General features: G+C 39.2%; 1 protein-coding gene across 1 annotated transcript in view; it reads right to left on the bottom strand.

The window, feature by feature from the left end:
- Positions 1-663: 663 nt before the first annotated feature.
- Positions 664-20,233, bottom strand: part of LOC139713260 (urease subunit alpha-like) — a 33,544-nt gene continuing 13,974 nt past the window's right edge. Inside the window, exons 8-22 of the mRNA XM_071625007.1 lie at positions 19,528-19,608; positions 17,397-17,504; positions 16,681-16,806; positions 14,150-14,366; positions 13,128-13,232; positions 11,410-11,485; positions 10,245-10,392; positions 9,206-9,384; positions 8,528-8,642; positions 7,609-7,698; positions 6,791-6,889; positions 2,418-2,517; positions 1,625-1,793; positions 1,287-1,345; positions 664-785 (exon numbers count right to left, since the gene is read on the bottom strand). Coding sequence (XP_071481108.1) covers positions 664-785; positions 1,287-1,345; positions 1,625-1,793; positions 2,418-2,517; positions 6,791-6,889; positions 7,609-7,698; positions 8,528-8,642; positions 9,206-9,384; positions 10,245-10,392; positions 11,410-11,485; positions 13,128-13,232; positions 14,150-14,366; positions 16,681-16,806; positions 17,397-17,504; positions 19,528-19,608 — 1,794 coding nt within the window. The remainder of the gene's footprint in view (positions 786-1,286; positions 1,346-1,624; positions 1,794-2,417; positions 2,518-6,790; positions 6,890-7,608; positions 7,699-8,527; positions 8,643-9,205; positions 9,385-10,244; positions 10,393-11,409; positions 11,486-13,127; positions 13,233-14,149; positions 14,367-16,680; positions 16,807-17,396; positions 17,505-19,527; positions 19,609-20,233) is intronic.

Below are 20,233 nucleotides of genomic sequence, written 5' to 3'. Positions count from 1 at the left end.
ACTGTGCACCAAATGCTATGATGGAAAATTACATTAGATTAATTTTCATGATCACGTGACATTAACAGATCTCGACATGACAAGATGTTCAAACTCAATCTGCATTTAAACCTCAGCCTAGAGATGATAGCACGGTGGCGTGTATGAAACGATATCGCCAGTTAAATGCCACGCACAGTAATATTCCAAACTTTTCTTAAAACCCCAATCGTTGGCACACGCATTACTTCACATCAACTGCCATGCTTTTTGGTGGGATAACAGCAGAAATCTGATGCAAAACAAAGAAAGCTTCTATACACACAGCATTTTCGAAAATCAAGAGCACACATACCTAGGACAATCGGCAGGGCATCATGAAAATGAAAGCTGAAAATCCGACTAAGAAGTCGACATATTATGCAGCATGATTTCTATCACACGCTCACAACGATCTTCGAAAGGTAAGGCTCTCTTGTTACTCCAGTGTTCCAAATCACCAAGTTGCTTCAAATTGGCAACGACAGCAAAGAGATGGGTTGTTGTTTTTCTCTACCAATAGTTGACCCATTACTGCAACCCATCACTGCACTTTACTGGAACCGTATTTGTAGTGGGCATCGTGTTTATTGAAATGATCATGACTGGGAGGAGGCTGTTCGAGCCGTTGCCATGGTTACCGCATCAGAAGAGGAAGTAGCGTTGGGCGAGAGAGAGACGGCTAGCTGGAGGACAGGTGAGAAGTGTCTCCTCCCCCTCTCCGGCCTGGTCATCTCGAATGGTCACTTTGTACGACTCGGCGTTGACTGCAAAAACAAGACGATTTGGAAGGAAACATGATTACAGAACATCTCTCTTCAGGGGACGTGGCGACAGGATTGTTCATTTTCAGTCACAAATAAGGAATTAGGAATCTGTCATAGGTTCTAACATTGTTGGATGTTAACGTGCCATCGAATGACTTCCTTAATGAATATAGCTTTACATTACAACACTAACCTACACAAATACATAAATTATAGAATATGATTTCATGTCTCACTTTCCTATATTTCCTACGAAGAACAAAGAACAATTTCATACATATAGGCCTAAATGCCGCAATTGGCATACAAATGGCTGTGTAACGAAAAACGTTATGATGTACCTCATAGTATAATAATAATTCTATAATTACATGAATTGATATACTATGGTGGTATATGAATATACATTTTTCATTGCATCATATATAATTCTTGTTGCCATATACGATGTATAGGAGAAGAAGGCAATGATCACGCACTACAAAACACAAAATGCCTTACTCTTGATCTCGGGTAAGAAGTCATTGAGAACCATGTCCTTCTTCGTCACAGAGCGGCAGCTGGAATACGATGAAAAGAGCGAAATGAGACCACAAGCTGATATGATGGATACATATCAGTCTGGAAGTGTTCAATTCTGCTTACGCGTTCGTCTGAATCTTTACACAGCTTAACGTAAGAACTTCAACACAAAGACAAATTATAATGTACATGTATATCACACAAATTTGAAACTTCACATTTTTGCTAGAACGTGCCCATTCGATTGAATAAACTGCGCCACAATTCAATAGCGAGCAGCAAAACCAGTCTCGGTACTGTAAAGCGAAACAACTCACTTCTTCACCGGCACTGCTCTTTTGCTGAGGCCGTATCGCTCCTGTATGCCGGGCCCAGCTGCAGGCGAGACGAACACCACGGAGTTGGCCCCCACGGACTTGCCGTAGGCACCGAACATTTTCCTCGTCTTCACGGGCTCAGGCGTCGGGATTGAGGCGTTCGGCATACCTGGTGAGAACAATACAGAAGAATTGGCCAATTAGTTCACATGTCATTCAATATATCTGTATCAACCCTTCCTCTATACAATCGCCGTAGACTACACGTAGAATACCAGAGTTGTCATTGGTATATAGGACTAAGATTGCAAATTAGAATATTATCATAATCATTCAGTTATTATAGTAGTTTGTGTCTCACGTTTTCTTCAGGTATTAAACACACAAGTATGTTATGAAACTGGATTCCGCATCTATATATATTGTTCACTTAATTGATTAATTAACTTAACTAATTTGATTAGTTTGATTTGCAATTCACGAATCTACCGGAGAAAGCGCCATAGCGTCAAAGAAAAAAGTATAATATAAATATGATAAAGATATGTTTGTACTTCTGGAAGAGGCAATGATATTTTAAGCAGAAGGCTTCGAAAAGCAATTTACAGTCTTGACCATATTCTACATGTAAAATTATGTTGCGACCTCCTTAGACAGCGCCATCTTTCAATGCACACACTTTCACTCATTAATTCTGTTTCAATGTCTGCTTTGCTCTTACAAACAAGTTTAAGAGTGGGGAGAAACTGCTCCTTTCAAAGGAAAGCGTCAAATAAAATAAAGGAAGACGTACCCATCTGGGCCCAGGCTATCTGTCCACCCTTGATGATCAGGTCCGGCTTGGCGCCAAAAAAGGCCGGATTCCACAGAACCAGGTCCGCCATCTTCCCATTCTGTAGCCATGGTAAACCAGCACAAAAATTGTGATCAATACACCGAATTGTACAAAAACATGGTTTATGAGAAATGCGCAACACCACTAAACGAGATCATTCTATTCACAGAGTATGGCCAACTCCCTTTCAACTGGTCACAACATGGCATACATTCCTTGTTACATGCTTGCCTAACAAAGCATCATACCGCCATTGTGTTACCCTCTGGTCAGACTCTGTCTCTTAATAATATATCACATCTAGACAATAAACCGACCAGTGTAAAAACATCGGTGTTAGATTTAATACCACGGATGTTAAATCTAACACCGATCAAACTTCAATAAGGACCACACCCACAGGTGTTAAAAATGCACTGTGATGGTGTTGAAAAGTGTTCACCTGACACTTCGTGGTGTTAATTTGACACTGTACCTGGTGTTATTTTGACACTGTACTGGTGTTAATTCAAAAATGACACCACATGGTGTTGATTTTATATTTGTTGGTGTTAATATCAATGGCTTAACACCCGTCCAGCTTCAATAAGAGACCACACCAGCTGGTGTTACTTTGGTGTAAATTTATTTTCCCATTTTTTCACAAATCTAGTATTTTAATGTAAAATTCTTGATCGTCTTGTTTAAATCAAAAATCAACAAGAAGTGCAGTTACTAAGAAACTCTTCAAAAAACAGTTTAAAATTTGGAAATGACACCCGGAGGTGTTAATTTAACACCATAAATGAGCACCGAAAATTTAACACCAGCTCGGTGTTCACTATTTAACACCGGACTTTTTGCAGTGACGGAATAGAGCGATTTTCGAAAAGTATTCAACCAACAGAAGTCGAGCGACTCTGGAAGTTACATACTAGTATTTAGATACACCAAGAAGACAGACGACCGTGCAAATGTTTCAAAAGCCTCTTACTTGCTACTGTAATTGATGCTTATATTGATTCTGATTGAAGTTAGCCAGGTCCAATCTCACCTTTTCCCAAAGCAAGATGTGCAGTGAAGTTAGAATGTGTCTATTTAATGATGAAAAGATAATTTCTGCATTAAAGGGTTAGCAGTTTTGGTTGATATGGGGATTCAGGTTTTTTCCTTTTTTGTGAAATGACTAGAAACCTCTTATAAGAAACATTAAAGGGCATACAATTCTAAGAGGAATTAAAAGTTTATTTGATGAAACTTGGGTTTGAAATCGCTTAGATTAAAAAAAAAGTAAAACAAAGTGGTCCTAATAAAAGGTGGGTTCAATTCAATTCAATTCAATTTTTAAATTCAATCATAGTTTATTTCCAATCATCGAAAATAAAAAAACATAGTACAAAGTATACATGTGTTGAAATAAGGTTCAAACGTTTGCAAAAGATTCATGTAATATATATACGAGACAAATTATAGAACAACATATAACATGATGTATACAATATTTAGGAAAAACACTGTATACATTCTTCGTGGGCGAGCGGAAAATAAATTCGATTATGGAAAATAGTGATCCACTAAAAAGGCAAAGCTTGTCGGACGTGGATCGCTAGATAAATAATGAGTAAATTATATACTATTCTATAATAATATACATGTAATTATTTTGAGATACACGGTTGGGAAAAAAATATAGAATACCAATGCTAGTGCCCGGACACTGCTCACTGAACCACGTGTACCGGGAAAATATGACAAGGACAACACGTTCGTACACACATTCGATTACCCACACGTATATACACTGTAAGACGCGAGACAGTACCGAGAGGAGAGAAGACGGTAACAATACAAGTCTACGAAGAACAAAAGACAGGAGAGGTAGAGGAGAGAAGAAAGAAGAGAAGTCTGCACACAGAACACGCCAAGTGCTGCGACATCAGGACAGGTGAAGGCTCAAGCATGAATCAAAACAATTAAAATTATCTATGATTATAAGTAGAAAGTAAATATTTTCTGAGTTTGTATTTGAATGTAACAAATTTGGGGGAATCTTTTAAACTATTATCTAAATCATTCCAAAGTCTGGGTCCGGTATAAAGAAATGTATTTTGGGCATGTGCGGTTCTCATTAATGGAAGATGAAATTCGTCGGATCGTCGCGTGGGATAGTTATGAACATGACTGTTTCGATGAAATAAATCATGGAATATTTTAGGTAAAAAGTTACTGTTGTAATTAAACATGAACTGGCCAAGTTGAAACACATACAAATCATTTACTTTTAATATTTTATGGTCAGAAAACAAAGCATCTGTATGTTCTCGGGTATGTAAATTAAAAACAATTCTAAGCGCTTTCTTTTGCAATAAAAGAAGTTTATCAAGTAACATCTGATATGTATTACCCCAAGCAAGAATCCCGTAATTTAAATAAGGTAATATCAAACTAGAATAAATAGTTAATAATGCAGATGAAGGAAGATAATATTTTAATCTATTCATTACGCCAATGTTACGTGATATAATTTTACATATGTTATCAATATGATTCCTCCATGAAAGCTTGTTATCAACGCAAACACCAAGAAATTTAAAGGAAGAAACTTCTTCTAAGGGAGTAGTATCAAATGTTATTTTGCCTGGGAGGCTATCTAAAGAATTACTAAAAAGCATAACTTTTGTTTTTTGAATATTCAATGACAATTTATTTGCGTATATCCATTGTATAACCTTTTTCAGTTCCTCATTGACTGTTCTTATTAAAATGTTTGGGTCAGGGTGAGAAAAAAAAAGGTTAGAGTCATCCGCGAATAATATGAATGAAAGTTTCTCCGAGGATCTACGAAAATCATTAATATAAATAATGAATAACAATGGGCCTAATAAACTCCCTTGTGGAACACCACATGCAATTGTTTTACTTTGAGAGTCAAAGCCGTTGACATGTACAAATTGGGATCTTTCTGATAGGTAACTCGTGAACCACTCCAAGGCCTTTCCACGTATTCCATAATGAGACAGTTTGGCGAGAAGTATTCCGTGGTTAATCGTGTCAAAGGCCTTGGAGAAGTCCAAGAAGATACCTATTGTGTGTGAAAGTGTGTCGAGTGCGTGTGTGACTTTGTCGATGAGGGCAAGTAGTGCGTGTGTTGTGCTGTGATTTTCCCTGAATCCAAATTGAAAGTTTGAGAATATGTCGCAGGTTTTAAGAAAACGTACTGTCCTGATATAAACTATTCTTTCAAGAATCTTAGAAATAGAAGATAATAAAGATATGGGTCTATAGTTATTGACATCATCCTTCTCCCCTTTCTTGTAAATAGGAATTACTTTCGCAATTTTCATGCTATTTGGCACATGGCCAGTTGTAAGCGATGAGTTGATAATGTGTACTAAGGGATCCACTATTTGAGAAATTATGTTTTTTATCAAATAGTTGCCAATTCCGTCATGACCAGGACTTTTTCCTTCTTTCAAATTAGCAACAATCTTTATTATTTCTTCTTTATATGTTGGGTCAAAAAATATAGTTTTGGAGTTAGGTGTATCTAAAAAATCATTAAAAGATTTACTAGAAAGAGGAATATTTTGAGAAAGATTTTTTCCAATTGAAGAGAAAAAGTCATTGAAAATTTCCGCCATGCCAGCGGGAGTGTTGCTGGAGGCATTGCCCCACCGAATTTCAGAAATATTAGATGAATTGTTTGATGTATTCATAGCATTCTTTAATGTTTTCCATGTGTTTTTAATATCATTTTTGTATTTGCTTATCTGATTAACATAAAACATTTTCTTCTGCGTACGTAATAATTTGGTGAGTGTATTTTTGTATGAAACATATTTTTTCTTATTTTTTTCAGTAGGATTACATCTATATTTATAAAACAAATTATTTTTCCTATTTATAGATCGTAATATAGACTGGGTTATCCACGGGAGTCTTGGAATTTGCTTATATCTATTTTTTATGTTACGCAGGGGAATATGGTTATCGATTTCGGAGGTAAGAGTAGATATGAAATAGTTGTAAGACAAGTTCCACCTTTTATTAGGACCTCTTTGTTTTTGGATATCTCAGCCATTCCAATTCAGTTTTCATCAAAATAAACCTTTAATTCCTCTTAGAATCATATGCTCTACTTCATATAAGAGATTTCTAATCATCTAACAGAGAGTTAAGACCTGAATCCCATCTCAACCAAAACTGTACCATCCCTTTAAACTTCTCCGCATCCTTTACACTCACTCATACCATGGAGGTTCTAGGCGAGCCAACATGCCTCGAGTTGGTGCCTATACATGAGGATGTTACTGTGACAGAATCTATAGGACCTAGAACTCTTTGATACGTACCTCGACCGATCCGATGACGTGGCCCATCCCGTGAGCGACGGCCGGGTTGACCGTGTACTTGGCGATGTAGCGCCGCACTCTCAGGTTATCGTTTTCGCCCTAAAAGAAACGGTAAAGCAATAATGGGGTCACAATGGTGTAGAAAACTTATTGAATACCGTTCCATGAAGCGATAGTAGACGAAATGACTGTAGGTTGCTCATGATTTCTGCCGAATGAGAACAAAATGAAGCTAGCTGTTTAGCCACTTATTACAATGCCATGAGAGAAAGAGTACACAAGGCTCTTAATTTTAGTCTTCACACAAAATCATGTTCCTTTTTTTTTCTTCTGCATTCCGCATTTTTTGTTCATGATGTCTCGCTGCTTTATCTATTACTTGCGAAATACATATTTTCGCCTGTTGTGTTCTTGCAGTGCTTTGTGTTTATTTGCTTTTCGTGTTTTTGTGTTGAGGTTGTGAAGTTTAATCTTTTTTTCTGTACGTGTGTGTTATTGTTATACTCATCATTTGATGCGCAATCTAGCTAAAACCAGTATTTCAAATTAAAATCGACTCTCTTTATTTTATTTTTTGTCATCAAGAGATAATGAAAGCCCCGCTACAGTTGTGATTATCAAAAATTAACACGTTTGTAGTTGATGACAAGTTGCAGTGTCAGTCCAATAAAGTTGTCGGTTTCTCCATTTTGTTTAGTTTGTTTTGTTTGTTGGTTGGTTGGTTGCTTCTTGCTTGCTTCTGTTTTGTTTTATGGGGCTGCTGTACCTGGTTGATCTGTTCTGATCACCGCCGCAGCCATGATGGTGTAAAGTCTTACCGATTCCCCGCTGAGTCTCCCGCGGAATATCTTCATCTTATCTGCCGTCTGCCAGGTCCGTGTGATCACCTCGCCTACTCGCCCCATGGCCTTCAAGAAGACAAAGATATAGAAAAAGAAACTGATGTTTATAATTCCCTTTCTTTTGTTGATGGTGGTGCTGGTTGAGGGTCTTTGGGTGGTTGATTGAAAGGTCGAAGGGTCATTATGGTAGGAGATCTGCACATGATTGCCGAGAAGGGAATAATTTTTGCAATGTCCGCCACCACGTGACATTTTATGATTTCCGGATCAGTACAATTTTGGACCACACTTCTTTTGCAACCTAAAAATAATGGTTTGAGAGAAATACTTTTTGAAGTCGTAATCTTCTATAATCAGTTCAATTATTTCCTTTTGCAGAAGAATAAGCCAGTTCGGGGTTCCAGTTTGAGCATGAGCAGAAAAAGGTCATTTGTACGGAGAGACAGGTTGGTTTCTAAATTCACTGAGATAAGCATCTGTAATACTATGATTATTCATGTAATCCTTATAAATGGTACCTGCCAGCAAATCCACCTGACAGCAAGCCTGGTATTTGGCAATGTTAGCAGAAAAAGTTTGTTAATGTATTCAAAACATCACAATAAAATGGATGCTTCCCAAGGTGTCGATTGACGAACCATTCCGGTCACTTCATCTACACAGGTTCATTCTTTGTTAGAATAAGAGTTCCATAAATTGCTATGTTGGGCAAGCTGCTGTATTATGTCGCTTTGAATTAAGTGAAGTGCCTAACCAACTGAGAAAAATGAAAGGTCATTTGTACCCATGTGCACATGAGCTATCTCCGAACTGGCTTATTTATCAATTTTCCACTTAGGAAGCCGAAACCGCGTCGAAAATTGCAAATTATTAGGTCTACAGTACAATCACTTACCTGTGAGTCGGAGGACACCATGCTGATGGCTCCGAGATCGTGTAGAATGTCTTCGGCTGCAATGGTCTCGGCTCGAATTCGAGATTCGGCGAACGCCACATCTTCTTTCAAGTTTCTGGCCAGGGGGATCAAGATATATATTTTAGAGTTATCAATATTATGACTTCGCTTTGGAATTACTAGTTACTCAGGTTAGCCGTGATGGCGTAGTAGGCTATACATGTTTTACTACTGCCGAAGGTCGTAAATCAGACGGTGGCTGATGATCAATGGTAGTAGCCTATCTGAATAGAATAAAATCTTCATCACTTAGTGGAAAAAAAATGCAAGTCTACGTAATAATAATTTCGGTCATATAGACTTCTCCTTTATGCGTGTTCGGTCACCTCACTGGCACTATTTTTACGATCCGTGTCTGATTTTGTTTTCCTCTTTTTTTGTGGGGGGAGGATTAATGAGAAATGTGTATAGGAAATAAAGACCTATTGATATTGGATATCAGGAAGAAACCGTTTTTTCTGTAACTTGCTAGGGATCTATGTGATTTATAGGGTTGATATCTATGACGAAATCTACTAGTACTCTTTAGTGATGCTATATCTTTCTGCTTGATTGTTGAACGAGTAACGAAAGGATGGTGAACGATTCCATACAATCGCAATGTGAGTGAGCCCTCACTTGTCGAGGTGGTGACAGACCATCAGCATGTCCAAGTGCTCGTCGATGGTGTTAACCGTGTAAGGGCGCGTGGGATTGGTGGAGGAAGGCAGCACGTTGGCCACGCCCACCACCTTCATGATGTCGGGGGCGTGACCACCACCGGCCCCCTCCGAGTGATAAGTATGGATTGTGCGTCCCTGAAATGAGAAGAACATTCTTCCATGAAGAATAATGAAGACAATCATCATCATCACCATCATCATCATCATCATCACCATCATCATCATCATCATCACCATCATCACCATCACCATCATCATCATCATCACCACCATCATCATCATCACCACCATCATCATCATCACCATCATCATCATCACCATCACCATCATCATCATCATCACCACCATCATCATCATCACCATCATCACCATCACCATCACCATCACCATCACCATCACCATCACCATCACCATCACCATCACCATCATCACCATCATCATAATCATCATCACCATCATCATCACCATCATCATCACCATCATCACCACCATCATCACCACCATCACCATCATCATCACCATCATCACCATCATCATCATCATCACCATCATCACCATCATCATCATCACCATCACCATCATCATCATCATCATCATCATCATTATCGTATTTGCTGTCGTCAGCATCTTCATTGTTTGACAAGCCCACTCAGGCTGTAGCATCTCATGGTACTTGACAGATACATCATTAAAGGTACACAGAAATCATTCTTACGTAGCACCTCTACTTTGTGACGTAATCATCCCACCTCAAACGGCATATCTTATATAAATTTACACAAGGTAAGAAATCAGACAACGTACACGTATTATGTATAGATGCATTTACACAATCATTATGCATATGGGTTTCTAATGACTTTGTTTGAATATCAAAAGTAACGACGAACATGAAAACAGGACAAAATAAATGGGAAACAAGCCTAAACGGGTGCACTATGTTGCCGATGTTGAAAGGCGTTGGCTTAATTGGGGGAGTTTATGAAATGGCTTGCCTGAAAGGCAGCTATGGTGTCCTCCACACAGCACGACTCGTTCAGCGTGTCCGTGTGAATCATGACCTGCACGTCGTGTCTCTCGGCCACCCGAAGGCACGTTCGGATCGCTTCGGGTGTCGATCCCCAGTCTTCGTGGAGCTTCATTCTATAAAGGCACAAAACGACGGTGGAAGACATTGATGCGACCCATTATTTACATCCTTTTTACATTAAACATTACCTATGAGAATTCCATGAGTTGACTACCTGAAGTAAGACCTGCTGTACAACCAAAAAGCAATCTAGTAATAGATACGACTTTGAAGATTTACTATTTTCGCAATTGTCATCCAATTTCATTTTATGTGCATTCAAATTCGTATGTTAGAACCTGGGGGAGTGACGTGGTCAACGATTTCGAGTTTAATGCTTTTAAATTCGTTGTCCGGCGCTTAAATCAGTGGTCAGAAATTCAGATTTGGAAGTAAGCATTCAATTTCATTTTGGGAGATTGATTTTCACACCTGAGCGTGCAATTTCCTATAGATACATTCATAATAATAATAAGCACGCGTAGTTATGTCCATTTAATCATGGAATGTGACTTTTACATTTCATGTTATATTTCATGATCATGATCATGGTTTTTTTTTATATCTTCCATTTCTACAACATTTATATGAACATCAGTGTTTATTCTTCTTTACATCACAATCATCACATGTTTTACGATCTTTAATTAACGTCTTCAGGCCTGTTCCAAACATGATCACCACATTGGGTTTATTTTTTTTCTTTTTATACCTTTATCTTCATTATAATCATCACCCTATTGTTTTGTGATTTTCGTTTTGCATATTTAATTTCATCATCAACCGTGAACCACATAAAGATGTTCCTAACTTTCAATTTAAAATACAGTATGAATGATGTACTGTTTTGTTTAATGGACACCTTACATTTTTATGTTTTTCTTAGATAGACTGCCACTAAACGGAAACTGTAAAAAAAAAAGAGACCAAGCCATGTTACTAAGATAGCACTATTACTATACACGAGACTGATGTGCAGAGCACGTACAACAGCAAAGCAAGTAAATTTGCTTTCCTATACAGTGGATTACTAGATTGTGGCACATTGACAGTGTCTGATGCTACATCCCTTTAATAGTAAGACTTCTCACCCGATAGCACCAGCTTCGATTTGCTCTTCTAGCTCCCGACAGGTCTCCTGGTCCGAGTTTGATGTATTGCCTTTACCTGTTACCATGGAGATGTAATGAGTCACACGTCAAAGCAAATATTATAGAGTACCAAAGTGTGATGTCATAAGTCATTCATCGCCATGGAAACTGGTTCTAAACAACCTCACTTGACCTCTTGTGTTAATGCGCGCACCTGGTCCTTCCTAAGCTGTAACAAAAGACTGTGACATCATCACTTTGTTACTCTATAGGCCATCATTTGCCCAAGGGGCAATTTAAAACAATTACGCAAGTAAATCACACACTTAAGAAATACAGGACAAATGAATAAAAACTTGTTTCTTCCTTAGAGTATGAAGGAAATGATGAAACATCTGCTGGGCCCCATTTCATAAAAGATGTTATGATAGCAACTTTTGCTGGAATGGCAACTTCCAATAGCAACAGCCAATCAGGAAGCTGGATTCTTGTCGTTACCATGACAATTGCCATTCCAGCAAGAGTTGCTATCATACCAACTCTTTATGAAATGGGGCCCAGAACATTCAAATCTTATTAGAATGCAAAATTGGAGGAGGCAAACTTCAGACATTTTTTTTTTAAAATCCCGGCTTTGACACTTATGCTAAACAAATAGAAATGGTTACATCAGCTTCTTAAACAATGGATGCTTGAGCTTAGCTGAACAATCCCACTTAAAATATAATTATCGTGCACTATACTACACAATTTGGTTATAAGCAGCAAACAAAAATATTAAATGGGTTAGTCAACTACCGGTTAGTGATTGGCTAAACACAGTCACGTGATGGAGGCACATTGGTTATGTTCGCCCATGGGCAGAACATTTTTGTAATGTTCTCCCATGGGAAAACATTTTCACGTAACAAATGACAAATCGATACAAAACGATTGATCATATTTTTCACGCAATCGATAGGATAAATTTGCCTATTCCATACAATGTGAAAAAGTAGATTTGACTAACCCATATAATATAACAGAAGATGACTTTTGCTGTCGGGAACATGTACCAAACGTTCCACCCTCAGGGTTTGAAATGCTATTTCGGGAGGCTATAAGTCCCTCGACTTCGTCTCGGGACTTATAACCTCCCTCAATAGCATTTCAAACCCTTCGGGTGGAACATTCGGTATGTTCCCTCCCCCGCCAGTCATCATCTATATAATGTATTGCATCATGTCTCTTCCCTGTTACGACTCGATGACATGGATATTTCAATAACACACCTCTATTCATCGAACTCGATTTTGATGTCTGCCTTTATAACACATGTTGATCGCGATACTGCATAATACAATATACATTGTACAACACCAATACTCTACACACCTTTATAATATACATTTACAACTCGATGCCTCTTCACCAATGGAAAAGCAACTTTGAATTATATGGGATTTATCTTCTGTTTCTGTTTAGTTTTGTTTTGCTTTTTATTTCATTTGACTTTATTCTTTTTATTTGTTGTCTTTTAATCATGGTGACGGTCACAATTAGTTGAAACTACTGATGTCCAATGGGGGGGGGCGCAGCCAATTTCATGCACAATGAGAAAAGATCTTACTATAATACTGAGATGTCTCTCACTCATTCATGACACACACACACACACACAAAAATGCACAGCTATCTCTCAGATCTCTCAAACGAAAAAAAAAACAACAGTACGTTACCAGTGAATCCAAAGTTGAGAGGGAATGCGTCGGTGCTCATGATCATGTTTTTAATGTGATTTGGGCCCGGAGTACATGTGGTGGCACAGGTTCCAGTGGCTGGACCTGTTCACACATGATACAGAGACGAAAAGTAATCATGCTATAAAGCCCCATCAGCAGTTCGTTCCTATTCAGCTGATACAATACATCACACCGGCAGAATAGGCGTTGCCTTTAGCACTTTGTCCAGAGAACTTTATTGGAATACAACAGAGCATTAGGATAACTTGTCTATCGGTATGACAGATAATTCTTATTTCTTTTCCTGCTAAGCAACTCTTTACGACATGTTGATAGCGCCTGTCGTCACACTGTACTCCCTAGCGCAGTGTACATTTTGCAGAAGAGTTTGAAAGCAAAATGGGCTGTGCGCCGTTTTTTCCCCCTATACATTTTACAGTAAGCCATCAGTAGACAGAGCAAAATCAAACTTTCTAGTGATACCTTACTTGTAAAGTAACACGGAATATTATTGAAGTTATGATAAAAAACATCTCATATTTTCTCATTGATTTTCTTTGCTTTTTAGCAGCTTTTATGGCAAATATCTCAACTGAACAAGAATTGAGTTAACACCGCGATCAAAAACTCATTTCAAGATACTTGAATGCGTGTCAGGGAGTGTATTAACTGAACGCTGCCAAGTTCATGAAAGATTACCATTATTTATTTCACTAGTTTAATGCAATTCCGTATAATAGAGTGCCGTATATAGACCGATTCGTTTTGGTGCTGTTTTTATGTGAACTATTTCAGCCATAACCGGGGGGCTTCAGCATGACTCAAAAAGTTAATCTATGCACTGACAAAGCAATGCACCTGACTAATTACTTAACTCGTCATGTCATTTTTTTCTTCTGATGTCGAAAGCCCTACAGAGTTTCAAAACCGAACAGGTTTATACTGCACTGGTTTAATATAGAGTACTTATACATTAGATGTGTTTTAGTATTTTAACTAGATAAGTGTGGCGCCCTCACCCGTTCCGCCGCCGAACATGGTAGTAAGGCCCGATGCGATAGCCTCCCTGGCCAGCTGCGGGCAGATGAAGTGAATGTGGGCATCCAGTCCGCCGGCTGTCAGGATCTTGCCCTCACCGGCGATGGCTTCCGTCTCCACGCCCACTGCCATGCCCTCCGTCACTCCGTCCATGACGTCAGGGTTCCCCGCCTTACCGATCCCTACGATGAGACCATCCTGGTATATAGTGCATACAGGGTGAAGAAGGTAGGGGGAGGGAGGTGAAAAGGAAGGTCATTATGTTTTCATCATCTATGTTTTGTCAGTTGCAGTTTTATCTGTAAACTTTTGTTTTTAAATTGTATGTATTGTATTTTTATATTTTTACCCATCTGCAGGGCCCTAATTGAAAGCAGTTTTCTAACTGACGAGGCTACCCTGGTTAAATAAAACTGGAAATAAATTTAAATGAATAAATAAATTACCCCGATCGGGGGAGGAGCGGAGACGGTAAGGGAAGGCTGGAGTAGGGATGATGGTTAAGGTGAGGAAGGTGAGGGGCAGATGCGAAAGGGAGATCAGGGGTTCCGGAAATAGTTGGTAAGGGACAGAGAAAAGAGGACGAAAAGAAGAGATGAGAGGGCAGAAGATCGGGGAGTAATTGGAAGGAGGAGAAAGAAAGAGGACGGAAAGAGGGTGAAACAGGAGATAAGAAGAGAGAGAAGAGGTGGGAGAGGTGTTTGGAAGGGGGTAAGAGAGAAGGGGGAAGGGTGGGAAGTTTTTGGAAGAGAAGATAATGAAAGAGAAGTATAGAGCGGATGAGTGGAAGGGAATGGTTTGGGAAGGATTCACGAAAGCAGACGAGGGGCAAAGGATATTTGGAACACGGGTTCATCTACCTGGTCAAGAACTCATGATCCATAATCAACCCACCCATTTTACATCAGAGATAAACCAACGACACAGCAGTGTCTTCGTTAGTCAAATCAAGACTAGATAAATTATGTTCTCCTTTAGCAAAATGCATTGTACCTGTCTATGGCAACAGAGGAATTGCTTTCGAACTTGCACATTCCTACGGTGATGACAATGTAGATTAATTCACTTGTACTCAGGCGCGCCGGAAGCAGTTTTGGATTGGGGGGGCAAACATTGGAGGGGGCTCAAGATTAGGCCATGCATATGTTACACAATATACACATACATACACACACACACACACACACACACGCACACACATCTATTATATATATATATACATATATATATATACATATATATATATATATATATATATATATATATATATATATGTAAAGTGGCGTACGGTGGGTCGAAACATGGGGGGAACCATAAAGTAATTATGACGGTCTGTATGCTTGTGCGTGTGTGCGTGAGCAATAATGGGACTACAATACATTACGGAATGTGATACATTCAACAACGCAGTCATTGAGGAACATTGTAAGTTCCCCTTACATGGATTATGGAATAACGGTGTGAAACGATCGACAAATTATATACTGTCAGCAACATAAGGTGAATGGCATAACAATCAAATGCGAGCGAGCGAAGCGAGCGAGCTTGAAAATGTTGATATTCTACAGTTCCAAAACTGGAGTTTTAATTGTAGCTACATATTTCGCTTTGAAATAAATGGGGGCGCATCGGGCGCAACTGCTGGCAATTATTGGCAGCAACATTAGGAGAATGGCATAACGATTCAATGCGAGCGAGCAAAGCAAGCGAGCTTGAGAATTTTGACATTTTACAGTCCAAAAACTCCCGTTTGTAGCTATTTCTTTCGCTTTGGAAATTAGGGGGGGGGCATCGGACGCAACTGCTGGCAATTACTGGCAGCAACATTAGGAGAATGGCATAACGATTCAATGCGAGCGAGCAAAGCGAGCGAGCTTGAGAATTTTGACATTTTACAGTCCAAAAACTCCCGTTTGCAGCTATATCTTTCGCTTTGGAAATTAAGGGGGGGGCATCGGACGCAACTGCTGGCAATTACTGTCAGCAACATTAGGAGAGTGGCATAACGATTCAATGCGAGCGAGCGAAGCGAGCGAGCTTTAAAATTTTGGCATTTCACAGTCCCAAAACTCCCGTTTGTAGCTATATTTATCTTTCGCTTTGGAAATTAAGGGGTGGGGGCATCGGGCGCAAGCTCTACTGGCAATTACTATCAGCAACATTAGGAGAATGGCAAAGCGATTCAATGCGAGCGAGCGAAGCGAGCGAGCTTGAAAATTTTGACATTTTAGAGTCCAAAAGCTGCCGTTTGTAGCCATATTTTTTCCATTTTATTCATATATATATACATATTTATTTTATTTTCTTTGTTTATTCATTTATTTTCATTATCATTATTATAATTTTTTTTTTTTTTTTTGGGGGGGGGCTTTTTGGGGGGGCAAAAATGCGTTTTGCCCCCCCACTTTTTGGATTGGGGGGGCGGCCGCCCCCCCTGCCCCCCCACTTCCGGCGCCTATGCTTGTACTGTTGGAGAGATATTCCTTCAAGTCAATTGAAATAAGGTGCTTACCTTTATGCCCACGTCTGCTTTTACGATACCTAACACTGCGTCAACGATGAGGGCGTTTGTGATAACGGTGTCCAGAGTATCGGCCGATGCGAGGTGTGCAGCCTGTCCCATTCCCTCACGCAAAACCTGTAGAGGTGCAAATCATCGACGTTGTAAAGTTTCATCAGGTTGATGAATGCAAGAACACCAAGTTTACAAGCCAGATAAAAACAAAATCAACTTCACCCCCCCCCCCCCACGCACACAAATACACAAGACACATAATATACACAAGACACATACACACACACATGTACATAATGTATATTATCTGTTTGGTTTGGTTCGACCCAAATAAGTAAGTAAAACAAATAAATAGATAAATAAACAAATAAATAAAACAGGTGACAATACGCCCAAACATCCACATCCTGATTTTCCCAAAGACCTCACCACCACGAACACCGAAGTTGTTTTTTTTTAATCTTATTCTTCTTCCTCTTCTTCTTCCTCTTCTTAATGAAATGGCAGACTCCTTCCTTCTTCTTCTTTTTTTTTTTCTCTCTCTCTCTCTGTAAGCGATTATCGGGATCATGATACTGTGAATTCATTATGTGCGTTTTTCCTCAAAATACACAATACGTGTACATGTACGGTACATTTTGCATGATTATCATGTGAAAATGCAGAAATGAAATCAGACTGAACTGAACTGAACTGAATGACGAGGCGCTCACCTTCCCACCGCCAAACTTGCACTCGTCACCGTACCTCGACTCGCCGTTCGGGAAGGAGATGAGGTCGCGCTCGACCTCGATGACCAGGGACGTGTCCCCAAGACGGACCTGTGGGACAACAGTTAATAAAAAATAAATAAAAAAAATAAATATATATATACATATATATATATATATATATATATATATATATGTATAATGCAAACATGAAAATTACGATATAATAATATGAAAGGGCTAGTTACACAGACCTGTAACTACATAGCTATAAGCCATGTTCAGACTTATTTCTAGTCGGAGTAAAATTTTGTTGCGCAGCAATTAAAATTCAAATGTATACCTATCTTACCACGGCCCTGTGTCCACACGACGATCGTGGGAAGAAACTGTCCTCCGACCAATTTACCTAGGCCTTCGCGGATCACCGTGGAGGGTCGGTGTAACTTCCGGAAGTGTTAGCGCCGCGCACGTCCACCATACGATTATCTTTTACCAGCGGCATTTGTCTTCTCCATTCTTGTTGATGGAAATTTCTGAGCGCTAGCTTCTTCGTCGCGATCGACTAGGTTAGAATTGCACTACACGCGCACGTGTACTCGCTAAATGTCAACATTGCGATTTGACCCCGGAAGTTTTACCTAGGTCGTAAGGTATGTAAGTTCATCGATACTCCGAGGGCAATTTACTCCGACCGGAGTATCTTGGTCGGAGGAAGAGGTCGTGGTAAGTTCCTCCGAGCGGAGGAAGTTACCACGACCTTGTTCAGACGGGCACTACTCCGACCTTTCCTCCAAAGTTACTCCGACCAAGCTTTCCGCGACCCTTCCTCCGAAGTTACTCCGACCAAACCTGCCCTCATCTGAACACACTAGCCATGTTCAGACGTATTTCTAGTCGGAGTAAAATTTTATGGCGCGGCAATTAAAAGTTATACTTATCTTAGTGAAGGAAAAGAAAAAATTACAGCAAGGCCGACGTGCGCGGCGCGGTAGCGCAATGCACGTCGACCATACGATTGTTTTTTTACCAGCGGCATTTGTCTTCTCCATATTTGTTGATGAGAATATCTGAGCGCTATAATATTCCATAGCTTCTTCGTCACGATCGGCTAGGTTAGAATTGTCCTGCACGCGCACGTGTTATCGCATATATTATGTCAACATTGCAATTTGCCTGACCCCGGAAGTTTTACCTAGGTCGTAAGGTATGTAAGTTCATAGATACTCCGAGGGCTTGTCCACACGGGCAATTTACTCCGACCGGCTAGTCGTGGTAGCGAGATACTCCTGAGGAAACTCAGGAGTATCTCGTTCGGAGGAAGAGGTCGTTGTAAGTTCCTCCGATCGGAGGAAGTTACCACGAGCTTGTTCAGACGGGCACTACTCCGACCTATCCTCCGAAGTTACTCAGACCAAGCTCCCTCCGACCCTTCCTCCGAAGTTACTCCGACCAAAACTGCCCTCGTCTGAACACAGCTATTGCATTGGCATTACAATGCTACATTTCTGAAATATGTGAGCTTTGTACGTCATCATCATTGTTCAGTGTAATTTGTTAAGGTTTTTCAAAGTATTGGTTGCTCTACACGAGGACCACAATAAATTCAACAAATCTATACATGGAGCTGTCGATTTATGTAATATCATGATGTGAAATTATGAAAATCATCATCATACCGGATGGAGTATTTTAACCATTCTTTTTTCACTCATCAATTCACAGTAAAAATATACCAGCAATACCGATTTTCTTCGGTATTGGAAATTCATTCTCACATGCCCTTGTTTTCTCTTCATGTCGTAATCTAAGGCCTTGTTGTTATTTTTTCTTTTCCTTTTTCTTCTTTTGTGTCTGAAACAAGCTTATCATGGTGCTCATACCCTTTTTTCTGCTCTTTGCATATGGGATGTATATGTTTGTCATACTGTATGTATAATGTTTGTATTTTTAACCTGTATGTGTGGACCCTTCTTAAAACCAGCCTTTGGCTGACGAGGGTGTTCCATCCCCATGAGTGGAAATAAAATTGAACTGAATTGAATCTGGAATGCCCCTTGAATGTTTTGCACAAAATAAAATTGTGGGGACAGTGTTCAGCTCCTAGTAGCTAAGTCCCTCTTAATTTGAGTACCTTGTCGCCAACTGTAGGTCCATAGGTGTGGATGTAGCTGAGGCGTGGTATCTTGCTCACATGAACTACATCAGTAGCATCCTAAGGAAGTACAAAAAAAAAAATATTCAACGCATGTATAGTACATATAATAAAAATCAGTATCACCATTATCATCTATATTGTTGTAAACTCGGCAAAAAATGTATAAAGTATGCAGTTTACAACAACAGAAAATAATATCATCATCAGCTTTGATTTATTTCTTTATTTGTTTTTATTTCGTCTTTGACTTATTCACTTATCTTTCTTTTTTTAGGGGGCGGGGTCTTTTCTTAAGTCTACCAATAAAGCAAGTCAGAAGAAATTTGATATAACAAGACTATTTCTATTCCATAATACATCACACATTTGATAAGCATGATGCTTACACGTTACACACAGTTATGGCATTAAAGCTACTATTTACCATTTGAAGATGAAAAAACAGCTTTAAGTGCTTAAGAATAGATCTATGTAAAATGTGAGCTATTGATGGAAACAACCAATGAAAAAAAAAATGTTATTAAGTGCAATATTATTGTTAAGTATTGTTAAATATACAAAATGTGAACAACAGTTTACTAAAATCGTTTATAAAATAAACCGTCTACAGTTATAGTTTATTAAGAAAATTAGTGATATCTCCCTATATTATTTTGTGTCTTTATTGTGATTTTTTGTGTTA

Source organism: Diadema antillarum, unplaced genomic scaffold, assembly GCF_040938485.1.
Source record: "Diadema antillarum isolate AM-2024a unplaced genomic scaffold, OU_Dant_1.0 scf00000043, whole genome shotgun sequence".
NCBI classification, from domain to species: domain Eukaryota; kingdom Metazoa; phylum Echinodermata; class Echinoidea; order Diadematoida; family Diadematidae; genus Diadema; species Diadema antillarum.
This window is presented reverse-complemented; position numbering and strand designations above follow the sequence as displayed.